Here is a 24,724-nt window from a genome sequence, read left to right as displayed (position 1 = left end):
CCTTGCCTCCACCCACAGGGATTCTCTCAGGAGCTACAGCAAGCAAGGCTTCCCAGAACAGGACCCGGGCACTGCAAAGCCACAGCTCCCCAGAGTGCAAGGAGGAACCGGAGCCCCTTCCCCCAGAGCTGGAATACATTCCCAGGAAGAGGGGCAAGAACCCCATGAAAGCAGTTGGCCTAGCCTGGTGAGTTTTGACTAACCCCTTTGTCCACTACTGGGGACTGGCATCCAGGGGAGGGCAGAACCCAGAAACTTCTGCAAGGTTCAGATGGTAAACTGAGTCTGAGGTTGTAGAGGCAGCATTGCTGGGTATGGGAACTGGACTTTAAGAGGGATGGGGCAGAGGGGTTGGGGAAGTGTGTAGAATTGGAGACAGTGTTTTGTTTTGTGGGTTGAGCTAAGATAATTTGTTGTGGCTTGGGATTCCTGGCCTCATTCTTTCTTTGGGGAGTTAGAATTGAGACCCAATGGAAATCACGTAAGATTGTTATTAGTTGTCTCGTTAACACCTAGTAGGCACTCAGGAGGTTATCTGGATTTGACTCTGACCTTAATATGTATTATTGATATGTGTTTAAAGGGAAAGATGGGGGGCTAACATTTTTTTTAACACCTGAGGTGTGAATGTGGTTTTGAATGGAGTGTTTTAGTCTTTCTGAGATGACTGGTAGTAGGTCCCCCCAATTGCAGAGGAGGGAACTGAGGCTCAGAGCTGGGGTTCTCAACAGGTCTTGCGATTCCGTGCTCCTCGCTCACACTAAGGTGCCTTCCCACTAGTGGCTACTCAGATCAAAAAGAGGGCTGTGGGAGAAGGAAGGAGGGGGCACCTCTTTGCCAAGACTTGGAGAGAGAAAGAGACTGGGCAGTCATGCTGTTGGTGTTAAGGGGTGTTGGGCTGCAGGAAAGAGGGCAGAGGTAGGCAGAGACATGACCACACACCTTTTGTGCCATGCCTAGGACTTTGGACTTGGCCAGGGAGTGATGCAGAGCTGTTAGCTGCACGGGAGCTGGTTTGGTTTGTGTGGGACCCTTGTCAGTCAACTCGGGGACTGAATAGACACAAAAGGTACTGACTGCACAGTTCACCAGATGAAGGGAGCAGGAATGAGTTGTCCCTGCCCCTCTCACCCCTGCTCCCAGCTCCTCTAGCTCAGGCTTAGCCCCTCCCCAAACCCCATGCACATCTCCCCATCCCCTAGGGCCATCGGCTTCCCCTGTGGTATCCTCCTCTTCATCCTCACCAAGCGGGAAGTGGACAAGAACCGTTTGACACAGATGAAGGCTCGGCAGAACATGCGGTTATCCAACGCGGGCGAGTATGAGAGCCAGAGGTTCAGGGCCTCCCCCCCACACTCCTAGTCTCCCAAAGCTGGGTTGGGGGCTTCAGGCCTGAGCAAGATGGCAAGCGGCCTCCCCATAGACTGTATGGGCCACAGGCTCTGCCCGACCAACCGCACAGACTAGTTTGGCCATGATTCTGGTCTGTGCCACAAACGGACAGCAGGGGGCGCTTCGAGCCCAGGCTATGCCAGCCCCAAGCCCCGCCCTTCTCTGCCAATAATCCAGCCAAAGGCAAATAAAGTGACTGCGTGTGTGAAAGGCTGCAGCACTGGGTTTGTGACACGGAGAGGAGGGCAGCGGAGCAGAGGGGCCCAGAGTAGGGCCGGTTATTCTCACAGAAGTGTTCAGTGTTCCTGCTAGCTTGTTGGGTATAACTTGAAGGAGACGTCAGACACCAGCCTAGGCGTAGCTAGGGACCAAGCCCTCAGAGCTGCTGACAGGAAGGTGGAGAACCACTCAGCCTCCCACAGATGACGGAGAGAATCAAAGAGGGCTTCAGGGTGTGGAGGGGAAAGTGATTCAACCTCTGGGCTCAGTCTCTTTGTAACAAGAATATCCAAGGCAGAGGTTCCGAGTCTGCTTCCCAGGCAAGTGTGTGTATAAATGCCTGGTGGGGAGGAGAATACATAGCCCAAGTGATATATATATATTTTTTGCCTCCAGGGTTTTTGCCAGGGCTAGGCGCCTGCACCACAAATCCACTGCTCCTGGAGACCGTTTTTTTACCCTTGTTTCATCGTTGTGGTTATATTGTTGTTGTTATTGTTGTTGTCCGTGGATAGGACAGAAAGAAATGGAGAGGGGAGGGGAAGACGGGGAGAGAAAGACACCTGCAGACCTGTCTCACCGCCTGTGAAGTGATTCCCCTGCAGGTGGGGAGCCGGGGGCTCGAGCCAGGATCCTCACGCTGGTCCTTTGCACCACCTGTGCTTAACCCGCTACACTACCGCCCAACTCCACCTGGCTGACTTTTTAAACACAGAGGGAAAAGATGTCCAGGAAGTGGTCTACTGGCTAGAGCATTGGGTTCTCAAGTGTGAGGTCCCAAGTTCTATCCCCAGCATCACACGTGCCAGAGTGATACTCTAATTACCATTTTCTCTTCCATTTCTATCAGCAGTAAAATAAATGTGCTTTTTTTTTAAATCTTTATTTATTGGATAGAGACAGCCAGAAACCAAGACGGAAGGAGGAGATAGAGAGGGAGTGAGACAGAAAGACACCTGCAGCCATGCTTCACCACTTGAGCTTTCCCCCGCAGGTAGGGACCAGGGGCTTGAACCCAGGTCCTTGTGCACTGTAACCAGTGCGCTCAACCAGGTGCGCCACCACCCAACCCCGAAATAAATGTTTTTTAAAGGGAGGGTGAGGCAGGTGGTGGTACACCTGGTTGAACACAAACATCATTACCATGTAAGGGACCCCCCTAGTTCAAGCCCTTAGTCTCCACCTACAGATGGGGAAGCTTCGTGAGCAGTGAAGCAATGCTGCAGCTGTCTCTGTCCATTTACTTTCCCTTTTTTGTTGACCTTGTTTTATTGTTATTGATGTCATTGGCTAGGACAGAGAGAAATGGAGAGAGGAGGGGAAGACAGAGGGGGGAGAGAAAGACAGACACCTGCAGACCTGCTTCACTACCTGTGAAGCGACTCCCCTGCAGGTGGGGAGCCAGGGGCTCGAACCAGGATCCTTACTCTGGTCCTTGGGCTTTGCGCCATGTGCACTTAACCTGTTGCATATTTGCCCAAGCACTGCTCAGCTCTGGCTTATGGTGGTGCAGGGGATTGAACCTGGGACTTCTGTGGTCTGGGAGGTGGCTAAAGCATCACTCTTAAGCATGAGGTCCCAAGTTCAATCCCCAGCAGCACATGTACCAGAGTGATCTGGTTCTTTCTCCTGTCTTTCTCATAAATAAATAAAATCTTTTTTTTTTTTGCCTCCAGGGTTATTGCTGGGGCTCAGTGCCTGCACCTTGAATCCACTGCTCCTGGAGGCCATTTTCCCCCCTTTTGTTGTGGTCTTGTTGTGGTTATTATTGTTATTGTTACCGTTCATTGTTGAACAGCACAGACAGAAATGAGAGGAGGGGGAGATGGGGGGGGAGATAGACACCTGCAGACCTGCTTCACCACCTGTGAAGTGACTCCCCTGCAGGTGGGGAGCTGGGGCTCGAACCAGGATCTGGTCCTTGCGTTTTGTGCCATGAATAAAATCTTTAAAAAAAATTTTTTTAAACCCTGTAAAAAAAAAAAAGGGCAGGGGAGACAGCACAATGGTTATGCAAACAGACTCTCATGCCTGAGGCTCATAAATCCCAGGTTCAATTCCCCGCCCACCATAAGCCAGAGCTGAGCAGTGTTCTGGTCTTTCTCTGTGTGTGTCTCTCTCTGCATCTCTCTCAAAAAAATAAAATTTGTAAAAAAAGAACCTGTTACTTTGGAGCCTCAGGCAGGAGAGCCTTTCTGCATAACCATTATGCCATCTACTCCCGCCCACCCTCTCTCCTTTTCTATCCCCATTAATTCTGTCAAGTAAATATTTAAAATAATTGAAAAAAAACCTGAGGAAATAGTGGTTATGGAAATGACTTTCATGCCTATGGTTCTGAGGTCCCAGGTTCAAACTCCAATACCACCACAAGGCAGGGCTAAGCAGTGATCTGGTTAAAATAAATAGCTTTGTACCAAAGCTTCCCCCAGAGCATTAGGGACAGAGCAGAAGTCCTCCCAGGGACCAGTGCTGCAGGGTTGGTTGGACTCTTCCTCCTAACCTGCCCTGCCACCACAGGAATCCCCCAGGGCAGAGTGGACCTGATCCCCTTGCAGATAGTGGGAGCTGACAGCCAGGGAGCAGAGGTGCCTCATCTGCCCAGGCCTGGCCCCTGGAAGTGACAGAAACAGTAGGAAGACACATTCTGATTTCTGTACATAAGACTTTATTATTACACTGTGGTTATATTAGCCTTTTGTGTGATACATTTAGAAGCTGGTACTTAACAGAGAAGTCTTAACTCTACTGGGCTGGTTTGATTTTCACCCTCACCTACCAGTGACTGACAGCGTGACCCTTGCCCCTCTCCTCCCCCAATGCCAGTGTGAGGCACTTAACATCACAAAGAGGGCAGTAGCTGGCAGGAAAGAGGTGGGGCTCAAGTCTAGACACCTCAATGTGAGTTAAGAGCAAACTGAGTAAGTCTCCTTCCTCTAGAGTGGGGCCCTTCCCAGGTTAGCAGGAAGAATCTGGAAGCTTCCATGGGTATCACAGTAGCTTAAGTATCTCGGTCTAGGTGTGGCATCTTCCCTGTCCCCCACTCCAATCTCTTCACCACCCCAGTTAACTTCCTGGTCACACATCGGATCCTGCAAGCCAGTCCCCTCCATCCCTACCTTTGGCCCTGAGCACAGGAAGCCAGAGGTCCCAAGGAGACCGCAGGCAGCTGTGGAGAAAATGGAGTTGAGCTGCTGCTCTCTGTCTCCAGCCACAAGGAAGCCCCGGCAGCACCCTCCCTCCCACCCTGAAAGAAGAGGCTGGAGCAGGGAGACCTGCAGGCACTAGGACTTCCACCTCCCCGAGCTGGCAGATGGCGAGTGGTGCCAGAGGCATGCAGGGCTCTAGGCTGGGAGTCCAGGAAGCTGAGGACAAAGCTTTGATGGGGTTGAAGGAAGCTAGAGGCCTGTGGTGGGGTGGGAGTGAAACCCCATCCCCCTGGAGTCTATGCCTCCCATTCCCCCTCCTGCTACAGCGTGAGGGCTCCTTCCCGCCTCCCCCCTCTGGCCCCAGCTGTTAGGGAGAACAGGGCACCACATAGTGGGTGGGGGAGAAGACATTCCTTCAGCCCAGCCACCAAGGCAAGAGGGGTTAGTCCCAGATCCTTGACTCCACGGCACCCCAGTCTCCTGTATGTGTAGTCAGAGGCCACCCAGGCCAGAAGAGAAAGGAAATGGGGTATAATCCCCGAAGCGAAGGAAGGGTCCCCTAATTGCGATCCCCCAGCAGCTGCAGCACGAAGGTGAAGATGTAGATGATGTCGGTGTAGATCTGCAGGGCACCAGTGATGTAGTCCTCAGGGCTGATGGTGTGCTTCCGGTTCCCCAGGACCAGCTGCGTGTCATAGGCCAGGAACTGTAGGGATGGGTGCACAGTCAGGTTCAGCTGGGCGGCAGGTGTGTCCCGCGGGGCTCAAGGAACAAGCTAACAAGTGATACGCAGACACGTGCACATCTCCACCCTCAAGCTTTTCAGTCTAGGAAGTTATGCCTTTAATTGACCCACTGGGTGAAGTTCTAGTCAGGAGGGTGGAAAGAGATGGCAGGAATGCCCAGAAAACCCCTAGAATCTTGACAGCCGGGAGCAGGAAAGGCAACCATGGCCCCACTCGACCCAACCCCTCAAGAGCATTCCCCAGGTCCCATCCCTCCCAACCCCTGAAGCTCCCACTCACCAAGGTGAAGCAGATGGCCCCCAGAGCAGCGTAGACCATGTGGAGCCAGTAAATCTGCGGAGGGGAGAAGGGTGGCGTGAGGGATCACACAGCAGGGACCAGCCTCCCCCAGGACTCTGGGTCTGAGTGAGCCTGCCCAGGGAAAGCTGCTTCTGCGCTCCTCTCCGACAAAGCAGGAGGGACAGTGATGGGCAAAGAGACAGGCCCTCCCACACACAGTATCAATTAGCTCACCACTAGACCAGTCTCCAGGTGAGGTGCTACCCACTGGCTTTCCCCCCGGGGGAGGAAGTTAAGAGCAACTGGAGCGGCAGGCCTTGGTCAGCTGTAGTCAGCAGCAGATTCTAGCAGCCCAGCCCAGGAGGGGAGACTCCTCCCCAGCAACCCCTTTGAGTATCAGAATAGGGGAGTGCACACCACACCAGGCCCAGCCCACAGCCGAGAGGGCAAGCAGTTCCCACACTGGCAAGCGGTTCCCACACTGGTCTCCCACCCCTGGGGCCTCAAGCTAACAAGGAAAGAAAAAGGAATGAGATATGGAGACCACTGGGGCCCTTGCCTTCCGGGCCTGGACACCTGTCACCAGTGTCCTCCTACAGCCTGATCTCGGCTCTCAGACAGACCGAGTCTATGACTTCCTGGAGGAGCTGCATGGGGCCTTCTACGCCTCTGGGGCTTCCTGTCCCCACAGAGTTGCCTCTGCCAGCCAGACAGGAGGATCTGCCCTGATTTGGGGGCTCACTGACCCGTTACCCCCAAGGATACTCACATATTTGAAGGACAGCACGATGGCAGTGACAATCCCAGTCACCATCATCACAATTCCCAGGACACAGAAGAGGCCGGTGCATGAGGTGAAGTCCACCTGGCAGGAAACGGGGAGGGACACCTGTCAGGCCAGTGCTACAGCACAAGGACAGGCAGTGACATGAAGGAGCCTCCCCCCCCCTCAGTGTAAGGGGACGTTGGCCTGCCAGGTCTGCCCACATGCCACATCCAAAGATGCCCCACCAGATAAAGGAGGGGCCAGGGCTAGCCCTCACCTTGGTCTGGAAGCAGAAGACGGTGACCGAAATGGACACCACGGCCGTGATGATCATGGCGATGATGACAGCTTTGGTGTTGTACATGCTAGTGGGGTGGGGGGGTGAGGGGATGAGTGAGAACAGAGGGGTAAGCCACCACCATCCCCCAAGGACCCTGCCTGGAATCCAGCCGTGGTGCAGATGACTGGCAGCAGAGGGGGCACACTCCCCCCAGCCCCCTAGTGTTCCTAAGATGGTGTTGGCTTGTCCTCAAGATACCTGGAAATGGTTCCTGTCATGAAGCCCAAGGCAAATGTCTGAGGGAGAAAAAGGGACAAGAGTGACACACGTGAGGGAAGTGTGGCCTGGGGCTCCCATTAGAGTTGGGGCTCCACTGGACCAGGCTAGACGGGAGCAACCACCAAGAGACCTGGGGCAGGGGCAGGGCCACCCACCCCCAGACTCACAAAGAGGGTCAGCAAGATGATGTTCCATGGGAAGCGGCGTCTGGAGGGGAGGAAACAGAGTCAGGGCCAGGTCCCAGAGAAGGCGAGTTCTAGTTAGACTGCCTGGAAGATTAGACCTTGACTTGGGGGAGGGCCCCTGCAACTTGCTCGGATGTCTACACAGAGACAACAAGGGGGCAGGTGTGGGCTGTGGAGCCACACAGACCTGGATGCCTTGCTGCCATTGGGTGGCTGAAATGGCTCTTGCCTTGCAGGGTGGCTGTGAGGACTTTAGCTCGCTGGCTCTCTCCCCTGAAAAGCACGTGACACATGCCTCAGCAGCAGTCTCCTCACCATCATCATCCTCATCGCCATCATCACTGCATCTATGCCTCCAGCAGCTGCTGCCCGAGGAATCCCTGACCCCAATCATCCACCTCCGCCTCTCCCCTCCACCGACCTTTCTGTCTAAGTCACTCACCTGGGGCCCTGGCAGCAGGCAAGGGTCAAGTAGGTGACCAAGAAGACAGCACTGGAAGGAGAGAGAGACTAGAAGTCTGCAGGCCCGCACTGACCCCTCTCGGCATGCTCACCAGGCCCCACCCAGCTGTTGGGAAGTGTGAGGGGACAGGCTCCCCTCAGCTAGGGCCACAGAGAATCTGCCGGGGGTACATGCAGACAGGCAAGGGGGACACGCCTGGGGGAGAGAGGGAGCCAGCAGGCAGAAGCAACACTCACTAGGATGCATAGTAGATGGCCACATTCTTCCTCACGAAGTTGCTCACTGGCTCCCTGTGGGGTGGATGTGAGGGGATTCACCACCCAGCAGACTGAGCACCAGCTCTCCAGATGCCTCTTCCAGTCCACCCCCCACCTCCATGCTCCCTGCACTCAGAGCCCCAAGACTCACACAAAGGTGAAGATGGCAATGATGGCCACTGTAATGAGCAGCTGGATGGAGATGATGGTGTAGACCTGGGGTACAAAAAGTGCGGTCACCACCCGGCTCCCTTCAGGTGTTGTGGTGGGGCTTGGGTTCCTTAACTGTGAGAGGTCTGTATTGCTTCCCACCAGAGGGCCCCCCTCAGCTGCAGCCTGGCCTTGGGCCACCGCCCCCAGTCTACACCCCAGAGCTGAGGCCACCTCCTGCTGCCCTCCATGGCCCATATACCTAGGGTCCCCACCTGCACCCCTGCTATATCTGTGTGCAGGTCCACAGAGGTGAGAGGGGGCAGGACCATTTCTGCCTTTGAGGCCTTTAGCAAGAAGAAATTTGGGGGGGGGGGGCACAGATAGAACACTTATAGCAAATTCCTGCTAAATGTTTCCAGATTGAATCCCACTCCCCAAACACTCCCCACAGAGGTCAAGAAGGTGAGGGAGAGGTCAGAGGAGCTGAGATCCTCTGGGCTAGAGAGAGTAGGTGACAGTGGGTGACACCAGCATCCCAATCCAACAGCTGACTCCCACCTTGCGGATGAAGGTGTGTCTGACTTTCCTGTCATCCCATTCTCCGGGCCCAAAGTTGTCACTCACTGCTCGCTCGCCATCGTAGCCTGGGCCTGAGGAGAGAACAGATGACACATGACCAATCGGGGACACGAAGCCTCCATGACCTGGGCTCCTGGCCCCAACTCCTGAAGTCCCGAAGTGCCACGGGGAACACCCCCAGGGGCCCCACCTCAGAAACTCCCAGGAAAAGTCCTGTCACATCCTGACCCTATCTTATCTCATCTCTGACCCGATGTGACATTTCCCTGCCATGATGTGCTCTCAGCCATCCAGATGATGACACTGGCCTTTTGTGAGCCTCAGAGGCAGCGGGTATGCACTTGTGGTACCAGAGGTGGTTCCTGAGAAGCAGTCAGTCTGCTTTGGCCACCACCCAAAGAAACCAGAAACAGTCCCGTGAGGGGACTGCTCATCTGACGTGCAAGCTTTGGTGTGTGTGTGATGGGCTCAGTTTCCTTGCTGAATAAAGGGAGGCTGGAGGGGTCCCCTTAGATACTTGAAAGAACAAACAGGAAGGAGAAATTTTAAAAGATATGGGAAAGGGGAGGGCCTTCCTTCCCTATCCCTCCCACCTGCCCTGCAGGCACTCACCATAGTTCATAGGCATTGGGTGGATGGGGGGCATCGGCTGTGGGTAGCCGGCGGGATGTCCGTAGGCAGGCTGAGGGTAGGCAGGGTAAGCCGGGTACCCGCCTGGCAGGACAGATGGCTGCCCGTAGCCCCCCGGGGGTGGCGAGCCAGGGTATAAGGGGTTGCGGTCCTCATAGGGAGGGGGTGCGCTGGGGTGGGACATGGTCACTCACTGGCCAAGGCAAAACCTGAAATGGGAAAGAGAAGCGTCACAAGTATCCAGAACTGTGCCCTCAGCCTGGCTCCAGCTGCAGGAGGCCCTCAGCCTCTCTCCATCACCAAGTGTCATTCTTGGCCACCTCTTGGTGCCCTCCTGCCAGCCCTCCTCTCTACACAGTCAGCTTCCTACATCGGGTATGGGGGCAAGTCAGTGACTGAGTTGGGCCTAGAACGCCCCCCCCATCCTCGAGTTGAAAGCCTGCCAGTGATCAGGGAAGAGGCCCAGTGACCTCAGGAAAGCCTCCTGGCCAGTCCCAGGCTCAACCCAGCCCCCAGAGCAGCTGGCACGAGAGCCAGGCCAGGCCTGGCAGCACTGGGGAGAAGCCAACGCCCAGGAGGCAGGGGACAGGGCCAGCAGCCAGGGCTGAGGGGGAGAGCCGTGAACTCCAAGGACAGTGGCAGGCTGAGTTGGGACGCCAGAGAGGCCAGGCAAGTGGGTGCTGACCGGCCACTGGGACTAGGAGGCTGCACGGAATGGCAGGCCTCGACAAGACTTTCTGGTTACATCAAATGGCAGCTGAGGTGTGTCAGAGGCATGTGGGGGCAGCCACACTTCGAGGCCTTGCCAGGGAGTGAATAGAGCTTGGGGGTGGGGGCAGAGGGAGGAGCAAAGCCCCAGGGCCCAATCTCTCTGTAATGGAACTCTGGAGTCAGAGCTCCAAGGGATCCCTCCAGGATGTACTGCCCCAAATTCTCAGTTCAGATGAGGGGACCAGGCCTGGAAAAGACCACCCACCCCCAGGATCTAGAATGGAAGCCTTCTGGGTGAGTGTTTGCTATAAATGTTTACTTTAAAAAAAAAACTTTATATTTCATTTATTTTCCCTTTTGTTGCCCTTGTTTTTTATTGTTGTTGTAGTTATTGTTGTTATTGTTGATGTTATCGTTGTTGGACAGCACAGACAGAAATGAAGAGAGGAGGGGGAAGACAGAGAGGGGGAGAGAAAGACAGACACCTGCAGACCTGCTTCACCGCCTGTGAAGCGACTCCCCTGAAGGTGGGGAGCCGGGGGCTCGAACCGGGATCCTTATGCTGGTCGTTGCGCCATGTACGCTTAACCCGCTGCGCTACTGCCCGACTCCCAAATGTTTACTTTTATGTGAGAGTCCTGTGCTCTAACAAAGTATTTTCTCTGTTGTGTTCCTTTTTCTTTTCTTTTTTAAATTATTGGATAGAAACAGCCAGAAATCAAAAGGGTAGGAGGAGATAGGGAGAGAGAGACAGAGAGACAACTGCAGCACTGTTTCACCACTCAAAAAACTTTCCCCCAGGGGCTCAAACCCAGGTCCTTGCACATTTTGTTTTAATTTTATTCATTTTATTTTTGAGAGAGATGCAGAGAGAGAAAGACACAGAAAAACACCAGAGCACTGCTCAGCTCTGGCATATAGTGGTGCAGGGGGATTAAACCTGGGACTCTGGAGCCTCAGGCATGAGAGTCTGTTTGCATAACCACTATGCTATCTACCCCCCCTTCCTTGCACATTTTAACAAATGTGTTCAACCAGGTGCACCACCACCCAGTCCCTCCCACCCCCGCTTTTTTTCCTTCTCCTCCTCCTTCCTCTTCCTCTTTTTTTTTTTTTTACCAGAGCACTGCTCAGCTCTGGTTTATGGTGGTACAGGAGATTGAACCTGGGTCTTTGGAGCCTCAGGCATGAGCCTCTCTTTGCATAACCATTATGCTATCGACCCCTTCCCCCCTTTTTTTTTCTTTTCAAAATATTTTTTTAGATTTGCTAATTAGTGAGATAACTGGACCAGGCAGAGCATATGTGTTACAATGCCCAAGGGCCCAGGTTCAAGCCTCCTAGTCCCCACCTGCAGGGGGGAAGCTTTGTGAACAGTAAAGCAGTGCTGCAGGTGTCTCTTTTCTCCACAAACTCCCCCTTCCTTCTTGATTTCTATCCACTACACCTAGATGGCCATTCCCCCACTTTTTTTTTCTTTTCTTCTTTTTTTTTCTTTTTTAGTTAAGAAAGAAACTGAGAGGGGAGGGAAAATATAGAGAGACACCTGCAGACCTGCTTTACCACTTGTGAAGTGTACTCTCTGCAGGCTGGGAGCAGGGGCTCTGAACGCAGGTAATGTGTGCACTTAACCAGGTGTGCCACCGCCCAGCCCCCAAGAAATGAACTATATATGTATGTATGTATATATACACATGTACTTGTATGTGTGTATGATATATAATATACAAATATCTTTATATATATGTATATAAAATATATATATACACACACACACATAATAAGTAAGAGAACCAGCACATGCGATGCCAGGAATTGACGTCTGGACTTATTACTTGAGATCCTAATACTTAAACCACTGCCATCACCTCCTGGGCTACTTTTTCTCTTCCTCCCTCCTTCCCGTTCTCCCACCCAGTAGAGACATGAAGGTGGAGGAGCAAGTGAAAGACTTCCTAGCACCAAAATCTCCTTCACTGCAGTGGGGGCCAGGCTCAAACCTGGTCCGTGCACATGACAAAGCAGCGCACGATTCCAGTGAGCTGTTTCGCCTGCCGTCTTCCTCTTCAATGACTGAGAGAAGCAGAGTGTCACTGTGGCAAATGTGATGCCTCATGCTCACAGGCCAGACTTTCTTACCTACTGTGCCACCTCCCAGGTGACTCTGGAACAAATAAGAAAGAGACGCCTGGATGGTTCCTAGACCCCAGTCAGGATGAGCTCTGATGCAGTGCGGGCCCTCAACAGCGGCCCCACCTCTGCCAGTGCCTTTGGTGTCCCACAGGGAAGACACACCTCAGATCCAGGTCGCTGCTGGCAGGAAGAGATAAGCGGCATCTCTTTTTAGGGCGCCCTGCACAGTGCAGATAATTGGCGACTCAGAGGGGACAGGGCGGGATCAAGTGGCATGCCAAGCCTCTAAGTTGGTTGTTTGAGGAAAGTTGTTCCCCACCTTCCCAGACCAGGCATACTGATGTCAGGAAGCAGGACAACCATCCTGTCCTGGCAATAACAGAAGGTGTGACAAGACCAGCAGGGTCCCGTGCCCTTGGCCCCTGCAGGAGTGGCAGCTTGCTTGGAAGCAAGGAAACAGAACAGAGGAACCAAAAAACAGATGTCACACCACCTTTCCGAAGCAGAGGTAGAGAATGCTCTTCCATAAGGACAGGAGAGCCATCCCAAGTAGCTAAAGCACAGGCGACTCCTTAACAGACTATCAGACAGGAAAAAAAGTGAGCTGGAGTGAGGCTCCTCCCACACCCACCCCTCTGCTCTCCCACGGCAAAGACCCCGTTACCCCCAAGTTTTCAAAATATTTTTGTTTTATTATTCACCAATATTTTATTTTAATGAAAGAAAAAAAGTACTTTCTTTAGAAAGAAAGTAAGGGCAGAGCACTGCTCAGCTCTGGCTTACGGTGGGACTGGGGATTGAACCTGGGACCTCAGAGCCTCGGGCATTTGAGTCTTTTTTTTTTTAATTTCTTTATTGGGGAATTAATGCTTTACATTCAATAGTAAATATAATAGTTTGTACATGTGTAACATTCCCCAGTTTTCCACATAACAATACAACCTCCACTAGGTCCTCTGTCATCCTTGGATCTGTATTCTCCCCACCCACTAACCCCAGAGTCTTTTACTTTGGAGCAATACGCCAATCAATTTCAGTTCAGGTTCTACTTGTGTTTTCTTTTTTTTTAATTTTATTTATTTATTTTTATTTTTATTTTTTTTCCAAGGGAAGGAAGATTAACAGTGAAATAGGGGCCAGGAAGATAGTACTGCCAGTAGCACAATGAACTTTCTTTTTTTTTTTTTTTATAAATAATTTATTTCTTTATTGGGGAATTAATGTTTTACATTCAACAGTAAATACAATAGTTTGTACATGCACAACATTCCCCAGATTCCCATTTAACAATACAACCCCCACTATGTCATTCATCATCTTTCATGGACCTGTATTCTCCCCATACCCACCCACCCACCCCAGAGTCTTTTACTTTGGTGTAATACTCCAATTCCATTTCAGGTTCGACTTGTGTTTTCTTTTCTAATCTTGTTTTTTAACTTCGGCTTGAGAGTGAGATCATCCCATATTCATCCTTCTGTTTCTGACTTATTTCACTTAACATGAATTTTTCAAGGTCCATCCAAGATTGGCTGAAAACAGTGAAGTCACCATTTTTTACAGCTGAGTAGTATTCCATTGTGTATATATACCACAACTTGCTCAGCCACTCATCTGTTGTTGGACACCTGGGTTGCTTCCAGGTTTTGGCTATTACAAATTGTGCTGCCACGAACATATGTGTACACAGATCTTTTTGGATGGGTGTGTTGGGTTCCTTAGGATATAGCCCCAGGAGAGGAATTGCTGGGTCAATAGAGTAGGTCCATTTCTAGCCTTCTGAGAGTTCTCCAGACTGTTCTCCACAGAGGTTGGACCCATTAACATTCCCACCAGCAGTGCAGGAGGGTTCCTTTGACCCCACAACCTCTCCAACATTTGCTGCTGTTACCTTTTCTGATGTATGACATTCTCACAGGAGTGAAGTGATATCTCATTGTTTTGTCTTTATTTGCATTTCTCTGACAGTCAGAGACCTGGAGCATTTTTTCATGTGTTTCTCAGCCTTTTGGATCTCTTCTTTGGTGAATATTCTGTCCATGTCCTCCCCCCATTTTTGGATGGGGTTATTTGTTGTCTTGTTGAGATTTGCAAGTTCATTATATATTCTGGTTATTAGCCTCTTGTCTGATGTATGGCATGTAAAGATCTTCTCTCATTCTGAGCGGTCTCTTGGTTTGGGTAGTAGTTTCTTTAGCTGTGCAGAAGCTTTTTAATTTGATGTAGTCCCATAGGTCTATACTTGCCTAAGTCTTCTTTGTAATTGGATTCGTTTCATTGAAGATGTCTTTAAAATTTATGCGGAAAAGAGTTCTGCCAATATTTTCTCTAAGTATCTGATGGTTTGTGGTCTAACATCCAAGTCCTTGATCAACTTGGAATTTACTTTTGTATTTGGTGAAATATAGTGGTTCAGAGGTGGGGAAGATGGCGGTGGAGCGCGGCGTGCGGGTGTCCAGGGCTTGGCCGGCAGCAGGGCTGGGCCGGCTGGTGCGGGCCTACTTGCTGCTGCTGTGCTGCGCGGCTCGTGGAGGTGCGCTCTGCTTCCACAACGGAGAGACGGAGAAGAAGTGCTTTATTGAGGAGATTCCCGAGGAGACTATGGTTATAGGAAACTACCGGACGCAGCTCTATGACAAGCAGCGGGAGGAGTACCAGCCGGTGACCCCCGAGCTTGGCATGTTCGTGGAGGTGAAGGACCCAAAGGACAAGCTCATCCTGGCCCGGCAGTATGGTTCCAAAGGCAGATTCACTTTCACCTCCCACACCCCTGGTGAGCACCAGATCTGTCTTCACTCCAACTCCACCAAGTTTTCCCTTTTTGCTGGCGGCATGTTGAGAGTTCACCTGGATATCCAGGTGGGTGAACATGCCAACGACTATGCAGAAATCGCTGCTAAGGACAAGTTGAGTGAGTTGCAGCTCCGAATGCGGCAACTGGTGGAGCAAGTGGAGCAGATCCAGAAAGAGCAGAACTACCAGCGGTGGCATGAGGAGCGCTTCCGGCAGACCAGTGAGAGCACAAACCAGCGGGTGTTGTGGTGGTCCATCCTGCAAACCCTCATCCTCGTGGCCATCAGCGTCTGGCAGATGCGGCACCTCAAGAGCTTCTTTGAAGCCAAGAAGCTGGTGTAACCATCCCAGGTCTCACAGGCCTTCCTTCCTCCCTGCTGGGGGAGAAAAAGCCTCCTGGAACTGATTTCTCTTTGGCAGGAGGATTGGGTCCTAGAGGGGAGAGGGGTCAACGGCACCTTGGGCACAAGCTGGGGGTGGCAGCTTGGCTGCCTAATCCCCTAGCCCCCTCAAGTGGTGGGGCACATGCCTCCCCACTTCCCTGGGCTCTGGGATCTTTGCAGTAATCACCAGGGGCTGGTGAAGCCGCTGGGAACACCACTGGCACCTCAGAATCACAATGTTACTGATCAGGGATGTGAGATTATTGGCAGGGGCGGCTGGAGGGAGGGGAGTGGGTGGGCAAGCCAGTCTTCTTTTGTCTTCCTTTGCTAACTTGGGACTTTGAGCAGGTTAGGGTGTGGCTGTGGTTCCCTGCCACCCAAGGAATCTCATGTTCCCTCTTCGAGCCTAGAACTCAATCTGCTGATTTGGGCTATATGCAAACTGAGGGTGAGGTGGAGGGGTTTACCATAAGCAATGTGGCACTGCTTTATGTGGTAGTCCTTTTGGGCGCTTGAGGAACTGGGGTTCTGGTACAAGAGGCCTTGGTACTGGTTGGGGACGGGGCCTGCAGAGTCTTAGTTACTGATTTCATTTCCATTGAGTCTAGGTTTGTTACACTGGTTTCCCAATATTTAAGTCTGGGCCCCTTTGTCAAAGATTAGATGTCCACAGGTGTGGGGGCTCACTTCTGGGCTCTCAGTTCTATTCCACTGGTCAGTATCTCTATTCATGTTCCAGTACCAAGCAGTTTTGATGACAGCGGCCCTATAATACAATTTGAGTATTGTATTGGGAGTGTGATGCCTCCAGTTCTGTTCTTTCTTCTCAAGATTGTTTTGGCAATTCTAGGTCTTTTCTGGTTCCAGATAAACATTTGAAGCATTTGTTCTATTCTCCTAAAAAATGTGCTTGGGATCTTGATGGGGATAGTGTTGGTCTGCTTCTAAATTCTGCTTCTAAGACCCCTTCTGCTCCGTTGGTTTAATCCCCCCCTGCTTAACACTGTATTCTGTTTACATAGCCACTGTTAACTAAGCACCGCCCTGCCTCCAGGACATTGGTTTAATCCTCACTGTTTTGCACACTTTTTCCTTCTTTCCACCCTCTATCCTACGTACATCCTCTTCAGAGCTGACACTTCCACCTCAGGATACATAAGGACAGGATTGTGATTAGAGATAGCTTAGATTGTGCTTCATTCCACATGAATAAAGACTGAACTGCGTACCACTCAGTCATGAGCCCCTGGTTGTCTCTACCGCCCCCAGCTCAGCAGGATAGTATTAAATTTGTAGATGGCTCTGGGTAGTGTATTCATTTTGACGATGTTAATTCTTCCAACCCATGAACATGGAATATCTTTCCACTTCTTTGTGTCTTTTTCAATTTCCTTGAGTAGTGACTCATAATTTTCAGTATACAAGTCTTTCACTTTTTTGGTTAGGTTTATTCCTATATATTTTATTGTTTTTGTTGCTATAGTAAGAGGAATTGATTTCTGGATTTCAGCTTCTTCTAACTTAGTGTTTGCATAGAGGAATGCCACTGACTTTTGAATGTTAATTTTGTAGCCTGACATCGTACTGTATTGCATGGTGATTTCCAAAAGCTTCTTACTGGATTCCTTAGGTTTTTCCATGTATACTATCATGTCATCTGCAAATAGGGAGAGTTTGACTTCTTCTCTTCCAATCTGTATGCCTTTAATTCCTTGCTCCTGCCTGATTGCTATGGCAAGAAGTTCCAACACTGTGTTGAATAGTAATGGTGATAGTGGGCAGCCCTGTCTAGTACCTGATCTGAGGGGAAATGCTTCCAGTTTTTCACCATTGAGTATGATGTTGGCTATAGGTTTGCTATATATAGACTCCACTATCTTCAGGAATTTTCCATCTATTCCCATTTTTTGTAGTGTTTTGATCATAAAGGGATGTTGTATTTTGTCAAAGGCTTTCTCTGAATCTATTGATATGACTATGTGGTTTCTTGCTTTTGTTGATGTGGTGGATCACATTGATTGATTTACGTATATTAATCCAACCTTGCATGCCTGGGATAAACTCCACTTGGTCATGATGAACTATCTTTTTAATATACTGCTATATCTGGTTGGCTAGACTTTTGTTCAATATTTTAGCATCTATGTTCATCAGAGATATTGGTCTGTAGTTTTCTTTTTTGGTTGTGTCCCTGTCTGCTTTTGGTATCAAAGTGATGTTGGCTTCATAGAAGCTGGCAGGGAGTAGTCCAGTGTCTTCAATCTTCTGGAAGACTTTTAACAGTAGAGGTATTAGTTCTTCTTTGAAGGTTTTGTAGAATTCATTTGTAAGACCATCTGGTCCAGGACTTTTATTTTTGGAGAGATTTTTGATAACTGTTTCAATTTCATTAGCTGTGATGGGTCTGTTCATGTTATCCACTTCCTCTTTACTTAGTTTTGGAAGTTGGTAGGTATCTAGGAAATCATCCATTTCTTCCAGGTTTTCTAGCTTGGTGGCATATAGTTGTTCACATTGAGTCTTTTTTTGCCTATCATGCTATCTCCCAGTTTTACTTATTTACTTATTGATAGAGAATGAGAGACAGGGAGAGGCAGAGAGGAAAGAGAAATGAAGCACTGTCCCCACCCAGCACAAGTGGGGACCATGGGCTTGAACCCAGGTCCTTAAAGCATGGTAGCAATGTGAACTCTACCCAGTGACTCACCACTCAGCCCCTCAAAAACCTCCTTTTAAGAGGCCAGGTGGTAGTGCACTGGGTTAAGCGCACATAACGTGAAGTGCAAGGACTGGTGCTCCCACCTGCAGGGGGGTCACTTCACAAGCATTGAAGCAGGTCTGCAGGGTTTTTTTTTTTTTTTTTTTGCAGGTGTCTCTTTTTCTCTCCCTCCTTCTTTCTCTCTTCCCTTCCTCTCTCTGTTTTTCTCTGTCCTATACAACAGCTGCAGCAGCAACAACAACAATGGAAAAAAGGAGGCACAGGATTCATAGGATTCCAGGAGCAGTGAACTCGTAGTGCAGGCACCAAGTCCCATCAGTAACCCTGGAGGCATAAAAAAAAAAAGTCGGGCGGTAGCGCAGCGGGTTGAGCGCACATGGCGCAAGTGCAAGGACCCGCGTAAGCATTCCACCTGCAGAGAAGTCGCTTCACAGGCAGTGAAGCAGGTCTGCAGTTGTCTGCCTGTCTTCCCCTCCTCTCTCCATTTCTCTCTGTCCTATCCAACAATGACATCAATAACGACTACAACAATAAAAAAACAAAACCTTTTTGTCACCAAGAGAAAGATGTCAGTTTGCAGGAAATGGCACAAATCACCTTTGAAATAAGGTTGTCCCTGTCACCTTCATCTCAGCCTTCTGAGCTCCTGTGACATCAGCCATATGGTGACATCACCAAGCCCCAGGGGACACCTCTGGGAAGTGAGGTTGAGGAGACTCTATGACCTGTAGCATCATGACCAGACATGACCAGGAACCTGGCCACACAGGCTCAGGGCCCCTCCCCAGGACCCAGGGTGCAGGGCAACCCCAGAGCTGTAGCCTAGGCCCCAGCTGCTGACTCACAGGCTCTCTCACCCCTCCCCTGGACTCCAATCTCAAGAACTCTCCCGTACACCTGACTGGTGAGGACACAGCAAGTCGCAGCCCTGACCACCACACCTCACTGTGCCTTGTTTTCCCCACCTGGTAAATGGGCTCAACACTGCAACATCAACCAGAGAGCTACAGACTGAAAGAAAACAGGCCAGGGAGATAGCGTCGCAGAGGCTCGAAGGCCCGAGTTTAATCCATGGCACCCCATAAGCCAGAGCTGAGCAGTGCTCCAGAGGAAAACAGCACAAAGATGAATGGATGGCCGGGCGGTGGCAGACTCAGTTGAGCACACACACTACAGTGTGCAAAGACCCAGGTTCACGCCCCTGGTCTCCACCTGCAGGGGGGGAGCTTCACAAGTGGAAGAGCAGCGCTGCAGTTCTCTCTCTCGCTCTCTCTCTCCACCCCCTCTACCTACCTCTCTCATCTCAACTTATGTCTCTATCTAATAAATGAAAAAATCTATTTTAAAGATCATATTAGCAAAAAAATAAATAAAATCTAAAAAGCACTAATAAAAAAATCAATGAATGAGGAAGTACAAAGAGTGCTTAAGAATGGGCCTGGCATCCACTGGCAATAGACTCTGGTTGGCTTTAGGCCCTTACCGGAGCCGCACAGGGTGGATCACTCACACTGACCCTGCTCAGATTAAGAACCAGAGAATCCAGCTATTCACCAAGCCAGGCAGGGAGATCAGCTCCAAGGCCAACCCAGGAACCTAGGGCCCCCACCCTGCTCTGAGCCTCCCCGGATCACCCTTTCTGGCCTGGCTTCTCATTCCTTGTCTATTTTTCTATTAACTTGCAAAAAATTAGTTTTACATATTTTTATTGGATACAGACAGAAAGAAATTGAGAGGAAAGTAGAGACAGAGCAGGAGAAAGACCTGCAGCACTGCTTCACTGCTTGTGGGGACTGGGGGCTTGAACCCAGGTCCTTGCGCACAGTAACATGCACTCAACCAGATTGGCCCAACCTCCTCATCCCTTCTAAAACCTTCTAGTAGCCACAGCAGGCTCACCCAAGTCCACAGCAGGCCACTGAGTCCCGTAGAGCCCTCTAGTCCCCATGCCCAGTGTAGCAAGCAGGCAGGTAGTCAGAGACAGATTCCTGACCATCACAGCTGGCCAGGCACCACAGTGGGTCACCCCAGCCTTGCCATCCAGACCACCAACATGGAGTAACCAACCTCTCCTTGGTCACCAAGCTGCCCCTGGTTCTGTGGTGCAGTGCGCAGACAAGGGGGACAGTGCTCTGCCAGTTGGAGGTGTGGCTCAGCTTGTCCACCTCCACCCCCCACCCAACACTGCCATGCAGGCAGGAGCAGGGCCCAGGATGGCCAGTCCTGGCAGCTGCCTAGCCTGCATAAAGGCCCCAGTCACTTCTGCACCATCCAGGCCACAGCCGGGGTGAGGCCCGGGGCTGGCGAGGGAGGAGGGGCAGGAGCCTTGGCTTTCACAACCCTGGCTTAAGGTGGCAGAGAGGGGCAGGGGAAGGTCCAGAGGAGGCTAAGCCAGCGGGGAGGCCATCTGGAGGAGTGTGAGAGCATAAAGGACACGGCAAGCCCCCCCACCAGAAGCCCCTCAGAGTTCCCCCCAAGCACAGTCCCAAGCCCTTCCTTCACACTGGTCCTCCCAGGGACAGCTCTCTGCTCACTTTCCACTCTCATGTGCCCGGCCCTTCCTATGGGGAAAGACCCAGACCCCCTCCTTTCTCCTGCAGAGGACCCTCAGGCACAACCATCACACAGCCTCTGAGGGTGGGCTCCAAGCAGGTCCACAGCTTGCCCGGGGTGTTCAGAGGTGATCCCTCACACTCTCCCCCACTCACTCCTGCAGGCTCCCCTGGGGGCATCTGAAGGGCCTGAAACCTGTGGAGAGAAGGCCGCAGGGGCCTGGCCATAGGAGACGGAGGTGTGTATTGGGGTGGGGGAGCAGCTGGCTGGTCCCTGGGGTCTGTCCTCTTGCCAGGAACAGATGCCCAGAACAGGATGGGAAGAATGGCTCAGCACACATCTCAGGAAACCCCACCCACAGGCCCTGGCGGGAAGAGGCTTCCAGGACAGTCCCTCCTCCTTCCCTCTGCCCACCCCAGCTAAAACACTTCACCCTCCTGCCCCAGCACAGTCACGGTCATGAGGGCAGAGAAGTAAAAGGCACGCCCAGGAAGACAGGAGGAGTGGAGCAAGTCTCCAGGCTTGGCCACAAAGATGAGCGAGGGGCCCCTGCTGCCTGGCCTCTAGGATCTACATGCCAAGATCAGGGCTGGAGGGACTCTAAAAGTCATCTGATCATGTGACAGAACAGGAAACCCTGGGCCAAGAAAGGCCCTGCCCCTAGCCAGCTCAGGCCCGCCTGCTTAGGGTTGGAACTCCCTGCCCTGCCCTCCACAGCCTCAGAAGCCAGTGGCAGACGCAAGCACACTCCACCCAGGTGGGGCAGAACATTGAGTCATCCCTCTCTGGCTCCCACACAGACAAGCCCACTTTGCCATGTGCAAGAGTCCAGCGCCCAAAGCACTGAAGGAAGCTTTGGTGCTGTGTTTTCTTTCTATCTCATTCTGCATCTACCAAAAAGAAAAAGAAGCGAGGGGGCTGGGAGGTAGCACAGCAGGTTAAGCTTATGTGGCGCAAAGCGCAAGGACCGGCGCAAAGATCCTGGTTCGAGCCCCCAGCTCCCAACCTGTAGGGGGTCGCTTCACAGGCAGTGAAGCAGGTCTGCAGGTGTCTGTCTTTCTCTCCTCCCTCTCTGTCTTCCCCTCCTCTCTCCATTTCTCTCTGTCCTAGCCAACAACGATGACATCAACAACAACAACACAACAAGGCTACAACAAGGGCAACAAAAGGGGGGGGAGAAGCGAGGGAGGCAGGGAGGGAGGCCAGGTGGAGGTGACTCTAGACGAAGTGTACATGTCACCATGCTCAAGGACCTGGGTTCAAGCCCCAGGGTCCCCACCTGCAAGGGGTAAGTTTCACAAGCAATGAAGCAGTGCTGCAAGTACCTGTCTCTCCCTCCCGACCCCCCTTCCCTCTCAATTTCTCCCTGTCCTATAAAACAAGGGAGTCAGGCGGAGGTGGCGCAAAGCACAAGGACCAGCTTAAGGATCCCGGCTCCCCACCTGCAGGGGAGTCGCTTCACAGGCGGTGAAGCAGGTCTGCAGGTATCTGTCTTTCTCTCCCCCTCTGTCTTCCCCTCCTCTCTCCATTCCTCTCTGTCCTGTCCAACAATAACAACATCAATAACAACAATAATAACTACAACAATAAAACAAGGAAAACAAAAGGGAATAAATATTTTTTAAAATCTTTTTTAAAAAGTACAATGTGCTTTAAAAAAATTAAAAAAAAAAAACCTGAGAAAGGAAGGAAGTATGGAAGGAAACAAGCAGATAAGCCCTCCAGCCAGGCCTCTACTTCCAGGCCCAGGAGCACCTCACCCTATCAGTCCCCCAGGAGTCTCCGGACTCTGCAGCCCCCACTCCTCTGGTCAGATGACCTGGAAAAGCAGAAAAAGGCAAGAGGCCAGGAACCCGGGGCATCAGCCGTTGGCCGGTGTTAGCTGTTAGCCCCTTCTGGTGGCTCACCCGCTCCTGCCTTTCCAGCTGAGGTAGGGGAGGAGGCAAGCCAGGGAGAGAGCAGCTGTGGGTTTCCACCCGCATCCAGGCCTCTGACCCTCCGCAGAGGCTTCTGGGTGCCTTCTAAAGGCAGAGGATGAGGTATCCAAGGGCTACCCGAGCCACCAGCAGAGAGAATCCTGAGCCTAGCTCTGAGTTTAAATCTGGGCCGCAGCACAGGCCTGGGGCTGCCTTTGTACAGGAATAGGTCAGCACCCAGGCAGCTAGAGGCGGAGAAAGGGAGAGAGACCACAGCACCAGAGCTTCCTTCACTGTGGGGGGGGGGGCTCTACCTAGATCACACACAGCAAAGCAGCACACTATTCTTTTTTTTTCTTAATTTTTTTTGTATATTTATTTATTCCCTTTTGTTGCCCTTGTTGTTTTATTGTTGTAGTTATTGCTGTTATTGATGTCGTCATTGTTGGATAGGACAGAGAGAAATGGAGAGAGGAGGGGAAGACAGAGAGGGGGAGAGAAAGACAGACACCTGCAGACCTGCTTCACCGCTTGTGAAGCGACTCCCCTGCAGGTGGGGAGCTGGGGGCTCGAACCGGGATGCTTATGCTTGTCCTTAAGCTTCACGCCATGTGCGCTTAACCCGCTGCGCTACCGCCCGACTCCCAGCAGCAGATTCCCTGCCTCTTATAGAGAACCATCCATGGCCAAGTTTGGGGATTCAGGGAGGGAAGCCAAGTTGTGGTCCTGGTTTGAGCCTAACTCACCATGTGAAGCAGGCAGGCTGCTGTGTGTTGCTGGAGTCAGTTTCTCAGCCATAAAATGGGTGCCCGGAACCAAAAAGGCAGAGCCAGTCTGACACCAGCTGCCTCTGATCTGAACAGTCCAGCAGGCAGAATAGAAGCCTTCCGGCAGACCCCTAAATGGCCTTGGGGGGGGGGGATGTCACCAGCACTGGGAAAGTAATCTGAGGGCCCTGGGGGTGCAGGGCTATGTTCTGAGTGCAAGGTGGCCACAGGTCCCTCTCTGCCCACAAGGTCAGTCTCTGCTGGGTGCTCCTTTCCCTCACTTAGGAGCCTACAGGGACACAGCAAACACTAGAGAAAGAAGAGTATGGGAGACAGCTTGATACACTGTTATGCCTGAGACTCCAAAGCCCTAAATTCAATTCCACCCTCTCCTCACCATACGGCAGAGCTGAACAGTGTCAGGAGGGACGGAGGGAGGGAGGGAGGGAGGGACGGAGGGAGGGAGGGAAAGAGAGAGGGAGAGAGAGGGGTGAGTGAATGCATAGCTTAATGGTTTAGTGCCTGCAACTCTGATGTCACAGGTTCAATCCCCAGCACCACCATAAGACAGCTGAGCAAGTGGTCTGGTAAAAAAATAAAAACAATAAACAAACCAAAATAGATGGTGGTACGTCTGATTAAGTGCACAGATTACCATGCACAAGGACCCAGGTTCAAGCCCCCAGTCCCCACCTGTAAGGGGAAAGCTTCACAATTTACCTGTCCTATCAAATAAAATAAAGACTAGGGGAAATTTTTATTTTAAAAAAAGGGAGGGAGAGAGGGATGAAGGAAGGGAAAGAAAAAAAAGGGTCAGGCAGTGACACACCTGGTTGAATGCCCACATTATCAATACACAAGGACCCTGGTTCAAGCCTCCTTAGTCCTCACTGGCAGGAGGGAAGCTTCACAAATGGTGAAGCAGTGCTGCAGGTGTCTCTCTCTCCCCGTCTCTTATCTCCCCTTTTCTCAAATTCTCCATCCTATCAAATAATAGTCTAGATAAAAATATAAATAAAGTGGTCTGGGAGGTGGCACAGTGGATAAAGCATTGGACTCAAGCATGAGGTCCTAAGTTCAATCCCCGGCAGCACATGTACCAGGGTGATGCCTGGTTCTTTCTCTCTCTGATGTTTCTCATTAATAAATAAATAAAATCTTAAATATATATATATATACATATATATAAATAAAAAAATAAGGTGTCTGGGGCCAGGTGATGGCGCACCTGGTTAAATGCACATGGGCCCAGGTTCAAGCCCCCAGTCCCAGCCTGCAGGAGGAAAGCTTTGCAAGTCGTGAAGCAGTGTTGTAGGTGTCTCTCTGTCTCTCTCCCTCTCTGTCTCCCCCTACCCTCTTAATTCCTGGCTTT

The 24,724-nt window shown here is 51.3% G+C and overlaps 3 protein-coding genes across 4 annotated transcripts in view; 2 read left to right on the top strand and 1 right to left on the bottom strand.

Annotated features, from left to right (window-relative positions):
* PNKD (PNKD metallo-beta-lactamase domain containing) overlaps positions 1–24,724 on the top strand; it is a 96,977-nt gene that overhangs the window by 882 nt on the left and 71,371 nt on the right. Inside the window, exons 2-3 of one of the 2 annotated variants that reach the window (XM_016187067.2) lie at positions 19–187; positions 1,203–1,602. In XM_016187067.2, the coding sequence (XP_016042553.1) occupies positions 19–187; positions 1,203–1,362 (329 nt within the window). In that variant the 3' untranslated portion in view covers positions 1,363–1,602. Of the gene's footprint in view, positions 1–18; positions 188–1,202; positions 1,603–24,724 lie in introns of those variants that run through there. The other variant, XM_007519927.3, reaches the window with a different exon arrangement.
* TMBIM1 (transmembrane BAX inhibitor motif containing 1) lies at positions 4,257–9,561 on the bottom strand. The gene is made up of 11 exons (XM_007519905.3): positions 9,360–9,561; positions 8,727–8,818; positions 8,167–8,231; positions 7,995–8,048; positions 7,738–7,788; positions 7,278–7,317; positions 7,090–7,127; positions 6,829–6,916; positions 6,555–6,650; positions 5,786–5,839; positions 4,257–5,466 (listed from the first exon to the last, which is right to left on the bottom strand). Exons 1-11 carry the CDS (start codon positions 9,559–9,561, stop codon positions 5,320–5,322), a joined length of 927 nt encoding a protein of 308 aa, XP_007519967.1. The 3' UTR covers positions 4,257–5,319.
* Positions 14,412–16,042, top strand: LOC103110741 (transmembrane emp24 domain-containing protein 9-like). Its single transcript, XM_060193904.1, has one exon. The coding sequence runs from the start codon at positions 14,649–14,651 to the stop codon at positions 15,354–15,356; it is 708 nt and encodes a 235-aa protein (XP_060049887.1). The 5' UTR covers positions 14,412–14,648; the 3' UTR covers positions 15,357–16,042.

Source organism: Erinaceus europaeus, chromosome 7 (genome assembly GCF_950295315.1).
Source record: "Erinaceus europaeus chromosome 7, mEriEur2.1, whole genome shotgun sequence".
Classification (NCBI taxonomy): Eukaryota; Metazoa; Chordata; class Mammalia; order Eulipotyphla; family Erinaceidae; genus Erinaceus; species Erinaceus europaeus.
This window is presented reverse-complemented; position numbering and strand designations above follow the sequence as displayed.